At 36.7% G+C, this 25,571-nt stretch overlaps 1 protein-coding gene across 2 annotated transcripts; it reads left to right on the top strand.

The window, feature by feature from the left end:
- Window positions 1–18,072: 18,072 nt before the first annotated feature.
- On the top strand, window positions 18,073–25,132 carry LOC117402400 (obscurin-like). 2 transcript variants are annotated; one of them, XM_034003503.2, is made up of 8 exons: window positions 18,076–18,391; window positions 18,473–18,508; window positions 19,795–19,881; window positions 20,292–20,603; window positions 20,925–21,233; window positions 21,682–21,735; window positions 23,561–23,677; window positions 24,140–25,132. In XM_034003503.2, the coding sequence occupies exons 4-8, from the start codon at window positions 20,309–20,311 to the stop codon at window positions 24,151–24,153; spliced, it is 789 nt and encodes a 262-aa protein (XP_033859394.1). In that variant the 5' UTR covers window positions 18,076–18,391; window positions 18,473–18,508; window positions 19,795–19,881; window positions 20,292–20,308; the 3' UTR covers window positions 24,154–25,132. The 2 variants fall into 2 exon arrangements, with proteins under 2 accessions (XP_033859386.1, XP_033859394.1); XM_034003495.3 differs by lacking the exon at window positions 19,795–19,881 and having other exon boundaries at window positions 18,073–18,391.
- Window positions 25,133–25,571: the final 439 nt, after the last annotated feature.

Genomic DNA, 25,571 nt, shown 5'->3' with positions numbered 1-25,571 from the left:
CTTTGCGACCTTTTGCCACATTTCAGGCATCAAACATAAAGATATGAAACTGTAATTTTTTGTGAAGAATCAACAACAAGTGGGACACAATCATGAAGTGGAACGAAATTTATTGGATATTTCAAACTTTTTTAACAAATAAAAAACTGAAAAATTGGCCGTGCAAAATTATTCAGCCCCCTTAAGTTAATACTTTGTAGCGCCACCTTTTGCTGCGATTACAGCTGTAAGTCGCTTGGGGTATGTCTCTATCAGTTTTGCACATCGAGAGACTGACATTTTTGCCCATTCCTCCTTGCAAAACAGCTCGAGCTCAGTGAGGTTGGATGGAGAGCATTTGTGAACAGCAGTTTTCAGTTCTTTCCACAGATTCTCGATTGGATTCAGGTCTGGACTTTGACTTGGCCATTCTAACACCTGGATATGTTTATTTGTGAACCATTCCATTGTAGATTTTGCTTTATGTTTTGGATCATTGTCTTGTTGGAAGACAAATCTCCATCCCAGTCTCAGGTCTTTTGCAGACTCCATCAGGTTTTCTTCCAGAATGGTCCTGTATTTGGCTCCATCCATCTTCCCATCAATTTTAACCATCTTCCCTGTCCCTGCTGAAGAAAAGCAGGCCCAAACCATGATGCTGCCACCACCATGTTTGACAGTGGGGATGGTGTGTTCAGGGTGATGAGCTGTGTTGCTTTTACGCCAAACATAACGTTTTGCATTGTTGCCAAAAAGTTCGATTTTGGTTTCATCTGACCAGAGCACCTTTTTCCACATGTTTGGTGTGTCTCCCAGGTGGCTTGTGGCAAACTGTAAACGACACTTTTTATGGATATCTTTAAGAAATGGCTTTCTTCTTGCCACTCTTCCATAAAGGCCAGATTTGTGCAATATACGACTGATTGTTTTCCTATGGACAGAGTCTCCCACCTCAGCTGTAGATCTCTGCAGTTCATCCAGAGTGATCATGGGCCTCTTGGCTGCATCTCTGATCAGTCTTCTCCTTGTATGAGCTGAAAGTTTAGAGGGACGGCCAGGTCTTGGTAGATTTGTAGTGGTCTGATACTCCTTCCATTTCAATATTATCGCTTGCACAGTGCTCCTTGGGATGTTTAAAGCTTGGGAAATCTTTTTGTATCCAAATCCGCCTTTAAACTTCTCCACAACAGTATCTCGGACCTGCCTGGTGTGTTCCTTGTTCTTCATGATGCTCTCTGCGCTTTAAACGGACCTCTGAGACTATCACAGTGCAGGTGCATTTATACAGAGACTTGATTACACACAGGTGGATTCTATTTATCATCATTAGTCATTTAGGTCAACATTGGATCATTCAGAGATCCTCACTGAACTTCTGGAGAGAGTTTGCTGCACTGAAAGTAAAGGGGCTGAATAATTTTGCACGCCCAATTTTTCAGTTTTTTATTTGTTAAAAAAGTTTGAAATATCCAATAAATTTCGTTCCACTTCATGATTGTGTCCCACTTCTTGTTGATTCTTCACAAAAAATTACAGTTTCATATCTTTATGTTTGAAGCCTGAAATGTGGCAAAAGGTCGCAAAGTTCAAGGGGGCCGAATACTTTCGCAAGGCACTGTATTAGTGATAATGGCATTGCTGTGGCATGTCCAGTGGTAATAATGGAACACATAGCCACCCTAACCGTTTATTATTATTATTATTATTATTATTATTATTATTATTATTATTATTATTATTATTATTATTATTTATTTCTTAGCAGACGCCCTTATCCAGGGTGACTTACAATTGTTATAAAATCACAGCACAAAGTATCACATTTCAGAATATCACATTATAGAATATATTACAGATAAGAGCAGTAGTAAAGTACAATAAAATCAGCAGCAAAATATCAAAATCAAATAAGAGCAAAACATAGAGAATAATACAGTAAATAATATAATGTAAGTGCGGGTTCGACAAAGAGCAGTTAACTTATATTAAAACTATTTGCTTATACGAGTAAAGTCCAGTATGAGAACGTAAGTATGATGAATGGATGAGAATGATTTCAAATAAGAGCAAATTACAAAAAACGGAGGTGCAGACACCTGTACGACTAAAGTCAAATCAAGATACAGAAAGTAGTTATAATTAAGACCAGTAGTTGAATGGAGCAGTTCAGTGCAATTACAAGCTGACAAGTACTGGTACAATTGGGTGTCATAGAGTCCAATATAGTCGAGAGTTGTGAGGTTTACAGATGCTGTCTGAACAGGTGTGTCTTGAGGAGGCGCTGGAAGGTGGTCAGGGACTGAGCAGTCCTGATATCTGTGGGTTGGTCGTTCCACCACTGAGGGGCAAGGGTGGAGAAGGAGCGGGCTCTGGAAGCGGGGGAGTGGAAAGGGGGGGGTACAGCTAATCTGCCAGTGGTGAAGGAGCAGAGTGGGCGAGAGGGGGTGTAGAGAGAAATGATAGCCTGGAGATAGGAGGGAGCAGAAAGGTCAAGACAGCGATAGGCGAGTACAAGAGTTTTGAATTGGATGTGAGCAGCGATAGGGAGCCAGTGTAGAGAGTGGAGCAGCGGTGTAGCGTGGGAGAAACAAGGAAGGGAAAAGACAAGGCGAGCAGCAGAGTTTTGGATGAGCTGGTGTGGACAGATGGCAGAGGCAGGGAGGCCAGCCAGGAGGGAGTTGCAGTAGTCAAGACAGGACAGTACCAGGGCCTGGACTAGGAGCTGCATGGAGTAGTCGGTGAGGAAGGGGTGAATTCTGCGTATGTTGCTGAGGAAGAAGCGACAGGAGCGTGCCAGAGTAGAGATGTGCTGAGAGTATGATCAACCTCTTCAGCAACATTAGTTATTATTGAACAGAGAAGATTAGTTTAGATATTGTGTAGAGCCTACCAAAGTTTTCGTACACTGTGTTATATGTGATCTATGTGCTGCCATTGCTGGTAGTGTCACGTGAGCTGTTCAGTGTGTTGATATGTAAATAAATCCTGTTAGTCTGTGAGGCGTATCAACTTCAACTTCCATCTTGATCTCCTGCCTGTCATTCAGCAGCGAATGCATGCATCCACACGGCTGAAGGCTACTCTGTCACAAGCATTAATACCCTGTATCTTTCTAAACAAAGGATTTAGGGAAGCTCCCTAATAAAACCTGTATCTCAAAACAATAATTGTGTGAATATAGTAATTGTTACAGCTGTGTATAATGGTATTTAAAACAGGATTCATTTATCTGACTTTTTACATGTCAGCCCTTACTCTTGTCCTACCGCAGTTGGATATGTGACAGACTATTCGTTCTGGCAACTTTTTTAACTTTCAAATATAAAATGCAGGGCGCTCATCATCGTGAACTTTAAAAGAGGTTACTCACCAGTGGAGGTTTCTCAGGGGAGGCTAGAGAGGCAGCGCCTCCCCATTTTTAAAAATATTATAAATATACTGTGTATATTATATGGGTCATTCCACAAATAGAGGACATTTTGTGTCCCTCTAACATATTTTTGAAAAGTTTTGAAAAAACATTTAACTAAATTTATCTGCTGTTTATATGTGATTATATGTGTGTTTTTCTAATAATAGAGCACAATGTCAGTCATCCAAGGTTTTTTTATGTATTAAAAACACTTTTATGTCTAAGAAGATCAGCATTCTGCCATGTCCCCAATCATGATCTTTCAACTTCTATTAAGCATATAACCCATAAAATCCAAACATGTTCTCAAAATCTCACCAATATTATAAAGTACACATTGTCTTCTTACTGTTCAGATACATATCTTTTTATATTAATTAATCTGTAATAAAAAAATGCAATTTATTCGTGTCCCTCAATCCACTGTCAACCCTGTTACTATGATGAAACTCCCCTATAAAAAAATGGTACTGTTCCTCAAGTTATGGGATTCTAAGGAAGTAACATCACTTGCCCACCAGAAAGACCATGGTGCACAAACAAGTAATTTGCTCCTCTTTTAGACAATTTTTAAAAATGTTTTATATTGTTTTACACAAGGGGACGAAAATACTATGTCATCCCTGTTACCCTCAATTTATGTAGAAAACCATGACATTTTATTACATTTAAAATTATTATTATTTGTTTATTTAGCAGATGCCTTTATCCAAGGTGACTTACAGAGACTAGTGTGTGTGAACTATGCATCAGCTGCAGAGTCACTTACAATTACGTCTCACCCAAAAGACGGAGCACAAGGAGGTTAAGAGACTTGCTCAGGGTCACAAAATGAGTCAGTGGCTGAGGTGGGATTTGAACCAGGGACCTCCTGGTTACAAGCCCTTTCCTTTAACCACTGGACCACACAGCCTCCTATAGAATAATGTGACCACTTTCTTAATGCACAGCATGTGCTCCCATTACCTTCACCACATGGTGAGTAATGGCCGACCTTAGCCTTAAACGTCAACCCTGTTACCGTCAACCCTGTTACTTTTCCAGAGTAACAGGGTTGACATAAATACATGTAAATGCAAATTGCACAAAATAGTTAGTGTATACTGTATACAATCTGGCCAGCTCGAGAGGATATGATACGGTACATGTTTGATAAGATCATTCGCTTAATTCCACCTCCCCTGACGGTCACTGCGCGCCATGTCGAAATTCAGAGAGACATATGGTCTGAGCTTGTTGGGTAGATCTTTGTCCAGAGTAGTTCATCTGAATATATTAGGTCATGTGGTGACTTAAAGACTGACTGGTGACTTTATGAGCTTAAATGTGACTCAGGTAACTTTATGATTTTGTTTTTATGATCATTTGCCAAAACTATTAAAAGAATGTATAAACTAAGAAATTGAAAGCAACAGACTAAGTTTTAAGTTTTTTTTTCTAATGCATATATATATATATATATATATATATATATATATATATATATCAAATAACAGTTTGAAGTTGTTAAAGAGTTTAATGATTTTTATGAATTAAGTAACAGTTTAAAGTTTTTAAGGGGTTTTAGAACTTATGAATATTATGCCTTTGGTGTTTTATGTTTAAGCAGTGTTTTTAATAAAATCTGTTATTTTTTCACTTGATCTCTTGTCCTCCTTGTGTCTGTTACCTTAGGTCCCTGCCTATAAAAAGTTGAAAATATTAAATTAGAACCAAACTATAAGAGTGATTAAACTGACCTATTTTGTCCCTGTCAACTCTGTTACCAGTGTAAAGATTTTATTGAAATTGTAGGATTTGACAAATAATAACACATGTACTTGTTTGTATTTGTGAATAAAGTAGCGAGCAATGATCCAACCTGAAAATTGGGGTGTAATTCTCCTGCCATTTATAACTTTTTTAAAAAAATGTGAGTGCTTTGATGTGCGAAATTTAATTCTATGGCTTAATCATTAGAAAAAATGTTTTTTTTTTTAATATTCATATTTTGCAAATAAACTCAGTGTAACAAGGGACAGTTTAAGTATAACAAAATGCTGGACTTATCATAAATATGTATTGAAATCAATTTCAAACTATTATGTAAATGTCTGTAACAGGGTTGACATTACATACAGACCATGAATAGATAAATTGCTCTTAATTAAGAGAATTTAACATCCTGAGATGGCACGATACCTTTTTCTGAAAGTTTAACTTGTCCTTTTTTTCTGACAGAATGTTAAAAAGTTGGAAAATAATGTAAAAGAAAATCAGCTTCTCAAAATCTAAAATGTCCTCTATTCATGGAATGACCCATGTATATATATATATATATATATATATATATATATATATATATATATATATATATATATATACATGTATAATTGACAACAAAACGTATAGTACAATTAATAATACAAGTATAAGTATCACCTTCTGCAGGTGCAATTTTGATGGTGGCACTTCCTCCATGGGCTTTGCCTATCTCGGTTTCTTCCCATTGAAATTGCATAAGACACATGGTGCTTGAAAGCGTTCTCTTATTGGATTAAGCGCAGTAATTTTTTTAGTACAGGGATACAGCGCCACCGACCCTGTATTGCACAGGTGTGAGCGAGCGAGGACTGAGAACAATTAGAGAGAGTGAGATAGTGAGAATGAGCGAGAGATACAGACAGAGTGAGCTAGATACAATTGAAATTTTTAACTTGACAATTTTAATTATCGCAGTTACACCAATTAGGAAATATTAATATATTTGGAGGAAGCCTAAATAATTAGGGAGGTAGGAGAGGAGCTCCTTATTTTTTTTTAACTATTAACTATTATAAATTTAAAATGGTCATTTTTACTATTAAATTCTTAATAAAGCCAACTTTTGTTTGTATAAGTCAGTTAGTTTTCAATGTTGTCATAACATTTGTGCTTAATTGTTATGTTTATTATTGTTATTATTTATTATTGTTATGAAATTATTGCAATTCTACTGAGATGATAAATTATACAGTTGTATGCTTATTTCTGGACATTTGTATGTGATCTACATTATAGTTAAAATACATTTATAGCTGGGGGATTCTCTTTTTTCTGGTAAATACATTGGTGGTTAAATGCAGAACAAGGAAGCACTAGCTATGGTGTAGCTCATGTAATATTAATATATCATTTAATTATATTTAATTAACTATAATTCTCCAAAAAAAACTATTTAAAACAAACAAGCAAACATGCAATTTTTTTATTAATACAGTAGATTATATTACATTATTATTTTGTTTATTACAGTAGATTACCAGCAGTGAAACAGTAAAGACAGGGAGACAGACCGGAGAGAGAGAGAGAGAGAGAGAGAGAGAGAGAGAGAGAGAGAGAGAGAGAGAGAGAGAGAGAGAAGGAGGGATTAAAAAAGACAGTAGGCCTCAAACAGCCATCCACCCAGTGTGCCCTGCTGTGTGACACCCTGTGATCAGAGAAAGGGAGGGAGAATAATACGTCTTCAGCTAACCACCCACCTAGGGAGCCTTTTCCACACTAACACCATCAACCTGTGAGCTGCTCTGTGACACCCTGTAATAGGGCGAGGTGTCCTGTACATTGATTTGTTTATTTGATTTTAGAACGCCCCCTGTGCAGTTTATTATTTTGTATTTCTTTTGTTGTATTGTTGTATTATTATCGTTATGAATTTAGTTATTGTGTAAATAGGACGGCGAAGCGCCGTATGTTTTGTTATTGTTTTGTTTTATTTAAAACGTGGTCTGGCAGAGGCGAGATTGGTGCTCGTCCTCTGCCAGGAATAATTAATAAACTCGTGCAGATTGTGGCCGAGAGGTAATAGAATAATTACTAGCCAGTTAAACCCCTCGGCCACGATATAAAAGCCTGCAGCTCTCTGCACTCAGGGGTGGGTGTTCGGAGGAGGAACTGGAGAATGAGAGGAGAGAAAATGAAACTTAAAAGAAAAACGTATAGGATCAGTGAAGGTTACTGCTCAGCCTGACCTGTATTATTTATTATTTTGTGTTTGTGATTATTTTAGTTTAACCTTTTTATTTCGCTCTGTGAGCAAGTCTTTTTGTTAAAACCTTTTATTTTATTTTTGTATTTAAATAAACGGTGCGCCGCATATTTGAACTGCAGCACTGCCTGATGTCAGTGTTTCCCTTCCGGCTTCTGACCTGACATCACCACTCGTCCATCCCTGTCACACACACTTATATACACAGATAAGCTCCTCTGACACACACCAACACACATAAGAGTGCCGTACAGTTGGGTTCAGCCACAACTTAAAAATCACTAATTCTCCACTTGCGCTCCCGCCTCCCCTGCCACAGACTTCACCAGCTGCCACTGTTACTCGCATGCTAGTTTCTGTTACATGGGTGGTCTCCAGTGGATTCTTTATACAAAGAGAGGTGCCGGGGCACAGGCAGTGACAATAATTAAGGATACGATTTTGTCACAGGAAAAATATGTAAAAATCCAGTACAGTTACAACTAATAATAGACAATTTTACGGAATGGTCACACTAAGATTTGAACTTTTAAAAACAAGTATTTATTAATATAATATATTGTAATATTTTAATATTTGTGCTAAATGTACATCTATTTAATGTATTTAACATCAGAAAGAATGGCACTGGAAACTATACCTGCATATATGGAAATCGGAATCCAGGAGATGTGAAAAACAACAGCCATGGTCCTCCGATTTACCTGAATGTACAAGGTAAGGAAAGGGGCTAACATTAACAAACATCTGACTGTCTCTATATTAAGGTGCAGTAGCTGTTTGTGAAAGAAATGAAATGATTTCAATATAACTAGTGAAGAACATATTTGAATATGGACATCTTACCGTCAACCATTCAAGTGATACAGAATACAAGATTGCATGCTTCTAACTACATTTTTTTAATAAAAATTGTATTTGTAGTATACATAATATTTGCATTTAATGGGTTAACTTTTCCCAAACCCTGCATATTTAAATATCTTCTATTCTTACAGTATACCCCCATATTATATGGAAGACTGTAGACTCTCACTAATCTGAACCCCAGTGGTCTGAATTGACTGTTAATCTGAACCATACTATTGTAATCCATTCGATTAACAAGAACATTAAATTCTAAATTCAGAGGCACGCACTCCCATCATACTTCAGGTAGACAAACACATTGCAATTGAAGGAATGGATGATGTATCATTTACTTGTATGATACCAGCAGAACTCAGAGGGGATTTTAACTTTATAAAAATGGAAAAAGTTTCAAATCACAACTCATTCCCAAAGACATGACAGCTGTGACGTTTTCCATTGAAAAAGTTAACAGGAGTGATACTGGAAATTACACCTGTGTGTATGGAAAAGATAATCTGAATTGGGGTCTATTGAGCTAAACTGTGCACATACTGCCAACCTTTAAATTGTTGGGAAAACCAACACCTGTAATGGTGTTTGTGAAGAGGCTCTTTACAATATTTGTGTCTTTGAAAGTAAGTAAAACTCCAGGTTGTTTCTCTAAATATGTGTCTTTATTTAGAAACCAATCAAAGATCTCTTCATTGATACCAGGATATTCAGTCTCTCTGAGTCGGGTAAACCTGGGAGTTGTGTTCATCTCCAGCAGGGAAGAGCTTGGACACTCAATATAAAATATACTATAGTACCATCCAAGAACCTGTAGAATACAGGAATACAGAACAGTGAAGAATAACTAATATTATCAAGCACGTCCCCATTGGAACCTTTTAGCAGCAACTACACTTTGTCTGAGAGTGTAGATCTGCACCCAGAATGTCAGCATTCTGAACGCTTAAACCACAACAGGTTCTGCTGTATCCAAACACATTAAGTACATTAATATCAGCTTTTTGTTTGTTTTTGAATTCGATTTAATGACTTAGAATATGTTTATAAGTGTTGGGTGACTACCTCTAATCAAGTTCAGAGTGTACTTTCTCTTGCACTTTCTGTATGACAGACACAGCAAACAGGGTGTAAGAAATACACTCTCACTTTGATTAAAGGTAGCCACCGAACACTTATACGATAAAAACATTTTTAGCACCTTAGCACTAATAACATGTTATGATCAGTTGGGAGGATGGTGGGGCTCAGTGTTACTGATTAATGGCTATTACACAGATTGTTAATTTACTTGATTTAATATTAACTGTTGATTTGTAATCAGCATAATGAAATATTAACTGTTGTACCTCACCATAGTTACATTTCACTTAATGTTGTCTAAACTCAGTCTGAGGTCAGTGCTTGTGAACTTATTAAATTTGAAGAGATAATCAGGATCCTTGAAATTCATATTTGTTGTTCTGAATATTTTAAGAGAAACTGGTGACCTCAGCTTCAGTTTCTAATGTTTCAGAATATTTAACACTGCCAACCCAACAGAAAAACCCAACAGGCAAGTGTGTTTGTTTTGTCTTAATTGAGTTTCTATTTTTAATTCAAAATAGTTGAAATCTTGACTAATTCACTAATTAATCTTACTTACCTTGTCATAAAAACGATACATTTCAGGGTAAAGTCATGGTAGTCTCTTAGTTGATATTAAACCAAGTCAATTCTTGCTAAATCAACCCTGGCTGTCTGGACTGACCTATAATCCATACTAGGCTGCCATAATGAAATGCATGCTGATGGCAGAGGTAAGAAATATGTTTTAAAGCAATTGCAATACAGCCCCAGGATCCCTATAGCGGTGTTATGCTGTTTTAGGGGAAGCTGAACAGCCGTGCTTTTGATGTTAAGCCAGTGTTTTTAAACTGAAGGTGTTTGTGAAAAAAACTTCTTGCAGTACTTTTAACATTTTGAAACGTGTGTTCTAAAACATCTTGTAATAAGCCACATTAGTAATAATTGTACTTTCGAATAAGCTATGGTTTAACATATTTCCTGAGGACATGATCACTAAACAGAGGCGACGGTAGCAGGAATCTACTAAGCGACATGTATTTTCATACAGTTACCAACAGCACATCCAGTCTCAATCTCAGATTTTGCTGTTTGTCCTACCCAAGGATTAAGGTAATCTTTTCTGCATGTCTTGCAACTGTGTACACGACCATACACACAAATCAACAATAGATAACCATTTTAACATATTGTTTGTTTTGTTAATGCCACAGCTGTATTATTATTATTAGGGGTTTTAGTATTGACACTTTCTGCTGGTTGATCGATTATTCACACCTGTTTGCTAGTCATATTACACTGTATTGAAAGACAATTACAAGTAATACAAAGTATTAACATAATGCTATTGAAGCTGGCCAGTCGTTGAAAGAAAATCACTTCCAGACAAATGTTTGTGAAACCAATCCAGGGAAGGTTTATTCTTGTGTCTCCAATACATACAGTAACTTGATTATGCCTTTTCCTACTATTCAAACTGGAATATGAGCAGATATTCTTGCAAGTGTGAAGCTGTCAAAGTAATGCACTGACTACATGCTTGTACTACAACCAGGACTACCCAGAACTCCTGCTCTCTCCTGCAAGCACTGTACTGGTACACTATACTTGTACACTGTAGTTAAATCAATAATCCAGACAGTTAAGACAAACAAGTTTTTCAATATTAATTTTCTGATACTGTTTTAAAAAATACATTGAATAAAAAGAAAAATCAACTTACTTGCGACTATGACGATACAATAAATCTGTTGTACTGCCGTGAAAGGAAAGCACAGAAGGGCAAATGTTGGAAGTTGCAGTCTTTTTTTTCTGCATTCTGAAATATTGTGAAATTTGTGCATACCTTCCAGTAAGTACCCTCTGCCATTTTTCAAGATTTCTTTTCTCGCGTTGTTTTTTGATACTGCATTCAGGTAGACAAGGTTAATCGATCAATTATTTTGTATTCGATCAAAGCCCACAGGTGTGATTAATCCATTAATCAATTAAAACCCCTAATTAATGTTATTTTATTTAATGTACATGTGATTTATGACTTTGTTTGCTCCGTGTGGCTCTCTAAGAGGTACCTGTTGCTCTGCCAGACATGGGGATATGAGACAAGCTGCCAGCCTGACTAATGGCCTGTCTGAAAATGGGTTCAAATCAGCTGCTGGGAACTTTTGAAAAGGTGTTCCATTCCTTTAATGACAGAGTGTCATTGTTATGAAAAAAAAACCTCTTAAACCTTCTTTCAAGTTAAACTGTTAACACATTAGAACAAGGTTGCATGATTGTTACATTTTGTGCATAACAACTGCATAAGCAACAATGTTCTAATTTCATAATTTTTGATTTTTTCTGCATAAAACAAGGCCCTGTTTATTTATATTGTGGCGACACACGGTCTCAAAACTTTTTTTTTGTTTGTTTTGGAAAGGAATGGACAGATGATGTAATTGTCAGTACAAAGCAGAAGTGCTGTTTATTCTAAATTCTAAATAACACTTGGTCCCTATGGGCTGAAACCACACCAAAACAACAACCCCCCCTTTCTCTTATTTCTTATCTCTCTAGACTCCCAGTACCTGCCCTCCCTACTCGTTCCATATCCAGACGCCCTCACAGCCTCTAACCGGCTCTATCTCTGGCTAACCACGATCATCAAATCAAACTTATGTTGGTTTGAATTATTAAAGTATTATAACGATGAAGATTTACAGAATGTTGTTGTTTATGTTCCCACAGGAAATGTGACAACGATCACATCTATCAAGAAAAATGGGATAGGCATGTCTGAATACATTTGTTTTTCATACATTTCCTTGAAGAACTTCAAATAATTGTAGCTAACAAAACAGTTCAATAATATGTGCATTTTTTGAAAATGTATATGCATTTTCATTTTAAAACAAGATATCTGGTACAACACTTGGGTAAAGACATTTCCGTGCTTTTTGACGGTCTTGCACTTCCTCTGCCATTTCACCTGGAGAGTGAAACTGTCCCCACCCCTTCACTGGCTTCATTCTTGTCAATAGCCAATCAGCTGCTTCCCCTATTGACTTACGTGCTTTCAGTCAGGACTTCTAAAAAAACGTTTTGAGGTACCGTACTGGAATACATTTGTTGACCAAATGCACCGATATCTGTGGAAACAAATAAAGTTGCGCAATTTTGAGTACGCATACATTGTTATAAATTCATTATGAAAGGGTGGAGTCTTTACAAAATGGCAGTAATATCTAACCAGGGAGCACAGGAGTCCCCCAGTACCTCACCTGGTAGAAACACAGGGGTGTGCAGGGGGAGTTATACAGTCAGGGGAGCTCAGGGTCAGTCCTACAGCAGAGGTTTATATCCTGGCTGTGAGAAATCACCGGTTTTTGCTGGGGATTCCAAATGGGAGCGTTGCATTGGCTCTGGCGCTCCCATGGGTTAGGGAGGCAAAACTGTCAGGGACTGTTTCTCCTCATTGAGCTACAGCAAACTGTGCTTGCAAGGAGCCCAGTATGCTCAGAGCGGACACCTGCAGGGCTGGTCTTCGTCCTCCAGAGACGGTAGCTCGCTGACATCAACTCTCGAGTTCACTTGGTCCTGGGAAACTGGGGACACCCACTCTCCTGAGCTGTGTGAGAAATTGCTAAGGTCAGGGGAAAAAAATTATTGGACATTCCGCATGGGGGTCAAATAATTGGGCACACTTAATAAAAATAAAATTAAAAAACAGCTCCAAAAACTAGGATTTCTGGAAAACAAGATTATTGTGTATTTGGAATACTTGGTTCAAAACCAACAATTTTGACTTCCCTATGGCATAAAACATATCCTGCCATTCCAGATCCTGCTGTCCAGATTATACCTGTGTACACCACGTGGTAATTCACGGATACATATACAGGTTCACTCAGATTTAAAAAGGACACATTTCCATTATTTACCGTTCTTAAAGACTATTCAAGAAAAATGTGCTGCCGAAAACATTTCATTCCTGATCTCAAACATAGCGCCAACCGGGCTCAGTTCTGACTAGTACTTGCTTTATGGCATTTACCATTGCTGTGTGAACAATTTTGCAACAAGATAAGCTTTATATGCATAGGCACAATTAGATAAACACTCAAAACACTGGGTATATAGAGACTCTCTGATAATAAGATTGAAGCATGGTATTGTCAGAAATACAAACTGTATTATTATTATTATTATTATTATTATTATTATTATTATTATTATTATTATTATTATTATTATTATTATTATTACGAGAGTTTAAAGTCCCAGCATTTAGGATTCTCCAGACAAGGTCAAAGACAGATAAAGGGCATTTAAAAAAATCAGGCACTATTAAATACTGTAACACAACCTTACGACTGAGGCTCGGTTGCACCCTTTTAAACTACAGACCCAGACACAAGAACTGCAGGTTTAAAGCACTTACGTGCACTTTTATTATTTACAGAAATAAAAACAAAACAAAAAAAAGCTAACTCCATCACAGGGTGCTAAACTAAACTTTTCAATCCCTAATTATAAGATGGACGGCTAAGCCGTTTACTGGTTGCAAAAACAATGCACTAAGGTTCACACAGTTTGACCTTAACGCAGGCGACCTCGGCTTCACAGACAACCTCCAACAAACCTTTTTGCTTGTTTAAATACCTGCCTGCTAATCACAGGCAAAATTAGAGCCAGGTGAACCTCTTCCTGATTCACTCCCGTGGCAGTCTGGGGAATGCAGTCCAGCAGCAACTGCCTGGACTACAACTTTTCTCCTGCACCCCCTACTCTGCCACAGTACACACTCAAAACATTGGGTATAGAGACTCTGATAATAAGATTGGAGCATGGTATTGTCAGAAATACGAACTGTGTTATTATTATTATTATTATTATTATTATTATTATTATTATTACTATTTTGTATAGAACTTTAAAGTCCATTTAGACCTTACGTATTGAGCTGAGTGATTTGAATTTGTGCCAGGAAAGGGTAATTTGACATCTTTGGTTTCCATTGACTAATGGTTACATTTCTACCTGCTGAAAATGTGACTGTGAACAAAGTGGAGGATAATGACATGGTTTCAACACATTGCACATTTTTTTTTTGTTTTACTTAATCTGGACAGGGTATAACAAGAAGATATTGTGCAACTACTGGTATATATTTACAGATGGATAAAAGGCACTTTTGTTTTATTTGTTTGCATCTCTTTGTGTGGACAGTTCATTTTGTACTGTTTAGCCAGCCTGACCATGTATCTGTTTGTTTACTGCAGAATAAGTCTAATCAGCCTCTAAACCCAGAGGATGACACACTCATCTACTCAGAAATAAACACTGCTCGTGTCATCAAGAAGAAACCCAGATCTGCACCTGATGAAGCCAATGTAACATATTCAACAATTAAAACTTCCACACACTGAAAACCACTGGTGCTTGTCCCAGAACTGACCAACCACTGGAGCTATAAAGAATCTAGGGGACTGTGGGGACATGTGGCACACAATAGAAGACACCTTGATAGCACTCCTCCATCAATGCTGGGAGCAAACACTTTAAACCATGTGCAAAGGCTGTAATGTTTAAAAAGCCAGTAGTATTATGTACATTTCCCATAGGATTGTGAGATGCTTAATCAGCTAACAGCCATTCTGGGTGGGTCTGGGTTCTGTTGCTCCAATATTCCATTCTAATCAATTCTCTGTAAATCTTGCCTTGCTTTGAGGATCCAGGACTGAACACCCTTCCTCATTCCTTTCACAGCATGTGAAACATGACCTTCCAACTATGCCAGTCCAACTTCTCTAAATGACAAAGAGAGCTGGATTATCATTTCATTACTGGACTAAAGCAAAAGCAGTTGTGAATTCTTAATGAACTGACTTTGTTTGCAATTCAAACAGGTCTAATATTAGGTTAATTTGGAAACAAACCATATATGAAAAGGCCCCAAACTGTTTACTAGTTCAGCAAAATGAATTGAGTTAAATCCCTTTTTTACCAAACTGAAATGGTTTAATTTAGAACAATCCCAATAATGAAACTGAACTAAAAAGTTCAGTTTGGTTAAACACATAGCAATGGTAATGCAACATAAATTTAGCATAAGCATGGAAAAAGAATTGGGAACTGCAAAAGTACAGTGCAAAAACTGGGGCTGAAACAAGAAGTTACATCTTGGAAGATTCCCGGCATAGCATTTTAGATGCAGTGTGTGTCAGGTTAGAAAATGTATGTGAAGTTGGGTGGGCTCAACTTAGCCCCTCTAAACATGAATTATCAAACAATTCTGCACAACTGCCAGCCTGAGAGAGGCCCAGGACTGAATGTTGAGCTTGCAAGTTGTTTTAGAATTGCAAATGGTATCAAAAGATGTTGATAAAAGCTTTGAGAACCTAATCTGTTGTGTAATAAGATCTCAGTAATTATTTTGTATTGTTTTTCATGTGTCACCTGTTTATATTTGTAAAACAACTGGATGTATTTCAATAACAAACAGCTGGTTACACAGACCCCAATTAGCAGTAGTCATAAGGGAGACAGGTTGTCCATTAGTGCTAATCTGGGTCTGTGGAATCAGCCAAATGTCTGAGCTAAGGTCACTTCAGCATGGCTCTGGATGTATTTATCTTCATTATTATAAAGTGCACAATATGTATTTGTGTGGTTGTGTTGTCGATTGTCTGTGATCTCAACTCACAGTTTTTTTTTCATATGAGCAACTAAAAACTGACATGTTTTGTACTGATGGTCTTTTATCATTTCTGTTTTAAATACTGTGGTTTGCTAGAGCAAGGTTCTCTGTCATTCTTGTCACCTCGCTACGCATGCTAAAATTAAACACTGCATATGCCTTGCTCAGTGAGGCTGTGAGTAGCATTGGCTTTCTGATTTGTATGTCTAATGTCTAAAATTAATTCATTTCTGTTTGTAACTTCATATTAGTCATATCTATTTCACCTCAGCCACACCCTCCTGGCTTTGTACTTTAAGAGTCAGGGGTGCTGAAGCCAGCTTCTGGTTTTGTTGCTATGTGCTTAGCTGCATGCATTGCATGTACCTAAGTGTTGTTATGTTTGCTTATCTTAGCCGTCTGCCCTTCAAACTCTCACAAAGTCCTGGAGGTCATTGTCACAAAGTGACAAAGGATTATTGTAGACAAAAGAATGGAAAATTAGTAGTACTAGCCATACATTTCTGTAGTTTTTGTAGTTCTATGTTCCTGTTTCAATATAATTTTACATGTTCCAGTTCAATCTGTTCCTGTTTCAATATCCTTCTACATGTTCCAGTTCAATCTGTTCCTGTTTCAATATCCTTCTACATGTTCCAGTTCAATCTGTTCCTGTTTCAATATCCTTCTACATGTTCCATATCAGTATGCTCCTGTAGACAAGTTAATGTGCTGGTATACCATCAATTTGAAGTTTAGCCAAGCCAGTTAAGATGGCACCCTTTCTGAAAGTAGTTCAGAAATCACCTGTGGCACTAACGGCTCTTGACCCTCACCCTAGCCAAAGGCTGATGGAAATACAGTGCATGGAGTCGGGACCGGACAGACACCATGCAATAATACGGAGTATGCAATTACCTGAAGTTATACTGATGTTAGCCCATAACTATATTTGTAACAAACTACCAGTATATATTTATTACTTCATGACTTCATAACTAATGGTACCAATAACATGCCTCCACATCTTCTGCTTTCCCAAATCTGTGTTGTTTTCTGCCTGGATTGCTGCTGTTCCGTCATTCGTCAATAATTATCTCTCTGTTCTTTTGAATTTGGGAAATGGCACTTTGATCAACATCAAACTCAGCTGCAAGTGACTTCTGACTTTGTTTATTTTCTAACCTTTTTTTAAAAAAAATTCAACTTGTTGAGCTAAAGTAAGTGTGGTCTACCTCCTCTTAGAGGTCACCATAACTGCAAGTCAGGTTGTTTGTGGTCACCTCCTCAACCAATGCAATTGTCAGAACTAATTATACATGCACGTAAAAAATCAACTGGCTAGCTGTCATGCAATTAAGAAAATTACAAAATTATCAGATGTGCATTTGAGCAGAGTGCAATACCATGTAAACATAGAAGGAATTTTTGGTACCCAGAAATTGCTTTGCAGTTAAATGGAGTATGCAGTTATCTGATATGCAACTAATGCATCCTCTGCAGCTAAATGTTGCGCTTGTTGATTGGTTAATTTAAAAATCAAAACTGTTTCTGGTTGGACATCAACATACTATGTCATCATGAAAGCAAGCAGACACTGCGCATGCGGCTCTGCTTTACCCAATCAGAATCCTGGCCAACGCAAGAGTCAGTGTGCTGAAAGAACGAGTAACGAGATGCTTCTGGGAAATAAAAAGTACAATATTTTCTAAACAAACATACTTGAGTAAAAGTACAAGTATCCCAAAAATAAAGTACTTAAGTAAAGTACAGATCCCCAAAACAAATACTTAAGTATTGTAACAAAGTAGTTCATTGCTTTCCACCCCTGAAATAGTGTGGGTGTTTGTGTGTGTTTTGGTTGGCAGGGACATGTGAGAATGTGGCTGCTCCCAAATGGAATAATTGGTGACAATTGGGAGCAGCCACATGTTATAAAAAGAGAGCCCAGAGCTCCATTAGGGAGTCGACCAGGGAGTTGGGAACAGAGAAGTTTGCTGTTACAGGAAGAGAGACAAATATTCCTTTATTTTTAATTTAAAACCCAGTGTGATAGTGACAGGGGGAGGGATTTTCTGTTTATATTTTGGCTCGGTGAGCTGTGTTTTTGTTTATGATTTGATTTAAGAAAAATAAACTTGCAGTTCTTAAGTCCTGAGTTTCCTTTCTGCCTCCTGACCACCATCGACATCCATCCACTCTACCACAATTTGTTTCCTTGACTGTATCAGAAATACATGTGGAACAGAAACAGTTCAGTATTATTTCCCCATATCTATTTAAGGGACTGTGGTAATTCCATTACTGTGATATTTCGTTCTGTTACAAACAGATGACATTCATACTGTAAGTAAAGTTATTGGACAGCTTTCAAAAATGATTTGGGATATTAATTTAATAATGCTGTGTAAGTATCATTTTTTCATAACTTTTTTAAATGTTTGCACATACTCTTTTCTTATTTTTTAAATAATCGTTTGTTTTTTAGTTTTTGCAGTTGGAGACGTTCTGCTGGTTTCGACAGGTATGTGTGTCTCTGACGTTGATGTAATAAGATATAATAATTTAATACTTGATTACAATATAAATGAATAACGGGAATTGAATGTGAAGTCTCTTAGTAGTGTTTATTTCTAATTTTCTAACATTAACAGGTGCCTTTAAGAAAATGTTCAAACGATAATTTGGAACAAAAGCTTTGTGATTTTCACCCAAATAACATAACGTACATTTACCATCTACACCTTTTAATATTTTGTTTCTGCAGTGAAGATGAAACTGTCGTGAAACAAAGTCAAGAAGACAAACGCTTGGGCTAGTACCTTCATTTCACAATGATAAAGATGCCAGTCATTACTTCAGGCAAAATTCAAACAACTGACTGGGTTTTATGCAATAAACACGTGTAAACTATTCACCAGAGGCAATTAATCCTGTAAAGAGCAGATGGGATGTGGCGCAAATGCAACCCAACAACATAAAACTATTCACATTTAACAGATCTTTATTAGATAAGCATTGTTTGAGTGCTGAGCTTTAAAAATGAAAAAAAAAGTAAATACATTTTTTTTTTAAACATGTGCTTTCAAAATAATTGCCTTTTAAACTTAACATGTACAAAATATAGTGAATACCTAAACAAACCATTGCTTGTCTTTGTGATTTTGAGGTCTTGGGGTGGTGACATTCCAAACTGCCTGTCTCTCTTGCAGGTCAGCAGGAGCTGTGTCACAGGGGCAGCCTTTATGAAAGATAATTCTTTATTGCAAAAAAACATATTTATTGCAATAAAATACTGCACTGTATCGGGTAATCAGGATACTGTAAAGAATGCAGTTCTCAAATGCATTTATTACACACACATAGATGCACAGTTTCATGTTTGTATCATTATAAAATTGGAAATCGACTACATAGGGCTAGAAAAATAAAAAGTTGGACTACATCAGTAATTTTGCCATACACCTTTCTACATCTCTCCCAGCTGCCTGGCACCACAAGCAATCTATTCTGCCAGCAAGCAGCAGCTGTGTGGTTGTGGTATGTGAAACCCAAGGCCAATGTGTACAAAAGTAGCACAAAAATGTACAGAAAGGTAATCAATTACCGTTTATTCACGTATAAGGTGATCCCGGGGGCTTGAAGGGCTTTGAGATGTTCATTTTAAACATGCTGGGGGGTGTTTGCACCCTGTTGAGTTTTGAAATGTTCATTTTAAGCATGCTGGGGTGTGTTTGCATCCTGTTGGGTTTTGAGATGTTCATTTTAAACATGCTGGGGTGTGTTTGCACCCTGCTGTCACTGATGCAGGGCTGATCCAGGGGTGTCCTGGAAGAACTTGATCTCCAACAATTTCAGATTCGACGTATTTATATTACCGTGAAAAACACCAATTGGGTAGGTGATCATGGAACATATAAAATGTGTGTCCTTAAAAAAGTGAAATTGAATGCAAGCAAAACATTGAAAAGGTCAATCTGCATATCGGCATTACCTTGCCTTGGGTCCTAGTGCTTAAATAAACTAAAAAGGGACCTGTCTCTATCAATCCATCCCTTTACATGCACACTTAAATATTGCTTTCAAAACTCATGTAATATTCCTATTGGATGAACTGTTCCAAATGTGAACTCAGAAAGGTAAAGGAATATGTATCATAATGATTATTAACCACATCATATAAATACTAGTGTTATGCTAAAATTATAATCTGTGGTTAATCACACAATAATACAATGTTCATGTTATTATTTTCTAAACTGCTTGTAGTCTCACATCTGTTATTTTTACATTTTTAAAACAAACAGAACAATTCCGTACAGCGATGCTTCAAATTAGGAAAACATCTGTAGTGGAAGGGGAGACCGTTGCGTTCAGATGTATGATATCAGCTGTGCATAGAGAACAACCAAACAAGGAGAGGAATTGGTTCCATTTATATAAAAACAGAGAGAAGGTCAGCTCACTGCCAGAGCCCGGAGGAATAGCAGCTGTCACATTTATAAAAGAAGACATCACAAAGAATGGCACTGGAAACTATACCTGCATGTATGGAAATCAGAATCCAGGAGATGTGAAAAACATCAGCCATGGTCCTCCGATTTACCTGAATGTACAAGGTAAGGAAAGGGGCTAACATTAACAAACATCGGACTGACTGTATATTAAGGTGTTACTGGAAGAAACATATTTTAATACGGGCGTCTTACTTTGATCTGGTATAAGGGGAATATTTCTTGAAATCTGTTTTTGTTATGTCGGCTTGTTAAGTTTATCTATAGCTTGTGACAACATTGGCTTGGTTTACATTTTGCCACGCTACTTTGGTAGTACCTTTCGGCAATTTGAGTTTCCATGTAGTTTTCTTTTAGGGAGAGCTCTATTGTTATTGTATATTTTAAGAAGTATTATAAGGTATATTAATTAAACTGTATTTTCAGAGTCACAGTATTCACTCATGCTTCAGCTAGACCAACAGAGTGCAATGGAAGGAATGGATGTATCATTTAAATGTATGATACCAGTTGAACTCAGAGATGCAATACAGAAAGATGGGTTTTTCGATTTGTATAAAAATGGAAGCATTGTCGATTCACAACCCGTTCCCAAAGGCTTACCAGCTGTCACGTTTTCCATTAAAAAAGTGAATAAGAGTGATACTGGAAACTACACCTGTGTGTATGGAAAAGAGAAGATTGAAAACTCAGCAAACAACAAACGCAGTCGCCCAGTCTACCTTGATGTGACAGGTAAGTCCTGAGCTTTTCACTTTGTGTCATGCTGGGGTCAATTGATCCAAACAGTGGAGGATCTAAATAGATGAAAAGCAACATCTAAACAGTGTGAGAGTCTCTTTAGAGTATGTCTGTCTTCAGGGGTACGACATGTAAACCTGTGTAATTGTATTGATACACTGGTTCAAAAGGAAATTCTCCTCTAAACTTGCATGACAACAGTTGGACGACATATTGCTCTTGAATGGAATGCAGCCACTATTTTAATGACTGAAAAGCTGTGGATCCAAATATTGCTACTTTTTAACAAGAAAAATACAGTGGAACGAAGTCTGCAAAGAATCAGGTTTTTAATTTTAAGAAGGCGATATTTAGATCTGACACTATTTACATCATTAAAGCAGTCCCTATTGTCAGCAAATGTTGCTAGTTCTGCTAAATAACATTGTTTATTTTCCCACAGAATGCTTGACAAGTCCAACCACATCCGCCAAGTCCCAACAAAACAATTCAACAGGCACGTGTGATTCTGTTTGTTTTTCATAATTTTACAAAACTAAATAAAAGCATTTTTTTAAAAGTAGACCAATTTTAATTTTTATAACCATACTGTAGTCTATAATATAGACTGTACTGCAGAAACTGCTATATCTGTTCAGAACAACTTTCCTAGTGGCTATTGAATGGTACGTTATTTCATCTGGATATTATTATTATTATTATTATTATTATTATTATTATTATTATTATTATTATTATTACATACAATATTTATGTCCACTAAGATACAGTAAACCAAAATGTGCATGTAAAGAAAATGACAACCCCAAATTTCTGTTCAAGAGTATGGCAGTAGCAAAAAAACATAAGTATCCTTTAGATGTTTTATACAGGTGTAACAGAGTGGATAGTTAGAATAGTTAGGCTGGGGGAATGTTGCGAAAATAACTAGTGGATTAACCAGGATTAGTCCACTTGATTGGACTAAAGTTAGTACACCTAATCCTGATTACAGCGTACATGAAGTTAATCATCACAGGTAGATCATCTGCTAATTCAGACTAAACAAGATCCTGATTGCAGTGTACCAAATCAGATTCATGATGATCCTGTACAAGTGGATTAACTTAGTACTGTGAAGGATAAGACTAACTTAGTACGCTTGCTTGTCCTAAACTGAAATGACGAGTACATCTGAAAACTTTATTCTGTACATTTCTTATGTCCGTCACGTTCGGGCAGTCAGATCCGTGAGAATAAAGTTTCACACAATGTATATAGGCCCTACATTTGAAACTTTTTAATCATGTACCTTTGATACCGTTTTCAGTTTAATGCAATACAATGTCAGTTAATATGCTTTAACTGTAAACAACTAATGGTCCATTATAACGCAATTCAACTTTTCTGTGCCTATGCAGCCGTGTTGGCAATTAAAAGCAAGTATGATCTGCCAGTTTGAAATGTGCACGAAAGACATGACATTTATTTTTACTTAAATATGTTTGATGTAATACAAATGTGTCTCTTTTTGTACAGGCATCCCTATATATCTATCTGACACTGAATTCCACAGATTGGACTAGTAAAGAAGGGTTTATACAGATCAGGACAAATGTTTTGCATCAAAGAAACTACTAAAAAGTCTACCGGAAGCCATAATAGTAGTACGGAGTTTCATGTTAGATTTCAAAATGTCACATTTTTAAATTTTTTGTTAAGTATAAGGAAAACTACAAAGCAGTATCTAATTTAATATATTAAGATTATTTAGCAGGTTTTATTCAACTTTATGATGTAAAATGTGTTAATTCTATGGGGTGAAGCAAAACCTCTGGCCATACCTGTAGGTTACTCCTCATTATCGGCCTAACTTGTATTTATCAGTTAAACCAATTACCGGGATCATCTCTTTCATAATTTTCTATTTTTTCCACATAAAAAATGAGACCCTGTTTATTTATATACCAGCACTGCAAACACATGCTTAAGGGGTACTCAGAAAGAAATGTAGTGCCTTCACTAATGGAGTAAGGGCCACAAACAACAGGTTTAAATGTTTGATGTCCGCTATTCACATCATCAAATCAAATTTATGTTGGTTTGAATTATTACAAATATTGTAAAGCTGACCACCTTTTTAACCTAACGATGAAGATTTAATAAACACTATTGTACACATTATACTATGAGATTAAATTGTCACCCCTGCTCTTCATATGTTAACATGTAGATGAGCCGCTCAGGGGGGTCAGGTTCGGCTCACAGAAATACTTCTTATCCCTGTGTTGTGTCTCCACACAGCCGGTGCAACCACTGATTCTGTCTCTCCCTCAATTCAGAGTCATACGGGCTGGGGAATGACATCAGAATCTTCCTATCCCTGGGGATCCTTCTTGTGCTCTCAGGTATTGTGGGGGAAGACTTCTATAGCAGACAGAGGAAGCACCACGGGGAAGGTAAGGAAGCTTCCCTTATGGATTAATAATCTTCTTATTGACCAAGAGTCATTCATAAATACGCATATATACGCATAGCAAGAAGTTATATTGGATACCTGGTGATTCGTATGAAATGTATAGCGCAGTATTTTGACATTCTATTGTATACCTTTTTCATACACATAGTGTGCAATATATTTGGTGATCCAAAATATATAGTAATATACTGTAGAATCCATATATTAAACTGTATTTTTAAAGATATCTCAATACATAGAGAAGCTCTATTAATGGCCATTTCAGTACAAAGTCCACGAGCAATCAAGGCATTTTAACGTCCTGATCTGTACTCATTGAATCAGCCTTCAGTATGAAGTCCACTTTTACAGATAAGCAACACATCTGCAGTCCCAAACAGATCAAAACTGTGTTAAATGAATGAAGATGGCTCTAAGGGCTATTTTTACTTCTCTCTTACAGACACCAATGGATAATAAACAGGCCCATCCTTCAACGCTGTCCTTTGATCTGCAGTGCAAGTGGAACACATCTTGTAATATGACACAAACAACTCACAAGTTACAAAGAAATATCCTGCGAGGAAAAGGAGAGATCTGCAAAGAGCCCCATGCTGTGCAAGCAAAGTAAAAGTGTTGCTATCTTGTGTTATCTGCTAACATGTGCAAGCTTATTGTAAGACAAGTTCCTGAATTCAACAATGCTGATTGTATAAAGTGTTACTGAGCACCCTGAAGTGTTTCAAGATACGCAATACTTTGCTTTTGCTGTATCTATTTTCCATACATTCTTCAATGTAGGCATGTTTTTTTCACACCTCATATATTTATATGAATATATAACATATTTCTCAGGCGTGTTCGTCAGGAGAAGAGAAGTTCTCTTAAAAACATCATAGTGTATCCAGATCATGCTCCCGCTTGCAACAAAGCTGCTGCTCTGAATGAGTGCTTGTGGAAATTAGCATGTTTGTAAGAAGGAGCATGAACTCGATATTCTACAGGCTGATTCATAATTCACACAACATTGTCAGATCATTGAGAAAACTGGAGCATACGTGGAGGATGATCTGCAAAGGAGCAATGTCTGTGACTGAGACTGTTTGGCAATCAGGGAGTTATTCAATAATGTCAACACTGAAGGACAATTGATAACAATGTAAAACAACAATGCTGTGCAAATGATGTTTCACCCTGTATGTTAAAACACACATGATCTTTTCTGGCAAATGATGCAGATTAATGTATTTTCAGCTGATTATGAAGTGTGAATCAAAAATATTAAAACAATCAGAAATGTGTTTAAAACTATACTGACAACAAGGGATACATCATAGATAAAGTAATGTGTTGTAAACAATGTAGGGTGTTCTGTAACACACAAAAATATTGTTCTTTTAAATGTGTTGTGTATTAAACCGTTGTATTACTTGAATTAAAACCAAACCATAACTTATGTGTTAACTGGTAAACAGTTTGTTTTCCACGGGTTATAAATTATTTAGGACCTGCCGCATATGTTGTGTTTTTGTTAAATGAAATAAATGGATTTGGTCATTCTCTGCTTTACAGGTACCAAAAAATTAAGCCAAATAGCTGTCCAAAGTAACACACAAACAGATGCTTATTAAGAAAACAATTTTTAATCAATTTTTAATTCAAATATTCCAGGAAAAGTAAAACAACAAATTCATACATTGTAAAAAAAAAAAAAAAAAAAAGTATTATTCAGAACAAAATAATCACTTTCAGTGTTCTTTCTGGCTACCTAAAGATGTAGACTTGACAAAAAGATAAACAGCCTCTTTCACAATTAAAAATACCTCAGTTTAAACACATATTTTGAAATCTGTTTATTGGAGTTTATCATACTTATCTGAACTTGATTTCAAGAT

This window comes from Acipenser ruthenus, chromosome 10 (assembly GCF_902713425.1).
Source record: "Acipenser ruthenus chromosome 10, fAciRut3.2 maternal haplotype, whole genome shotgun sequence".
Lineage (NCBI taxonomy): Eukaryota > Metazoa > Chordata > Actinopteri > Acipenseriformes > Acipenseridae > Acipenser > Acipenser ruthenus.
Note: the sequence above shows the minus strand (reverse complement) of the source record. Positions and strands in the feature narration are given on the sequence as shown.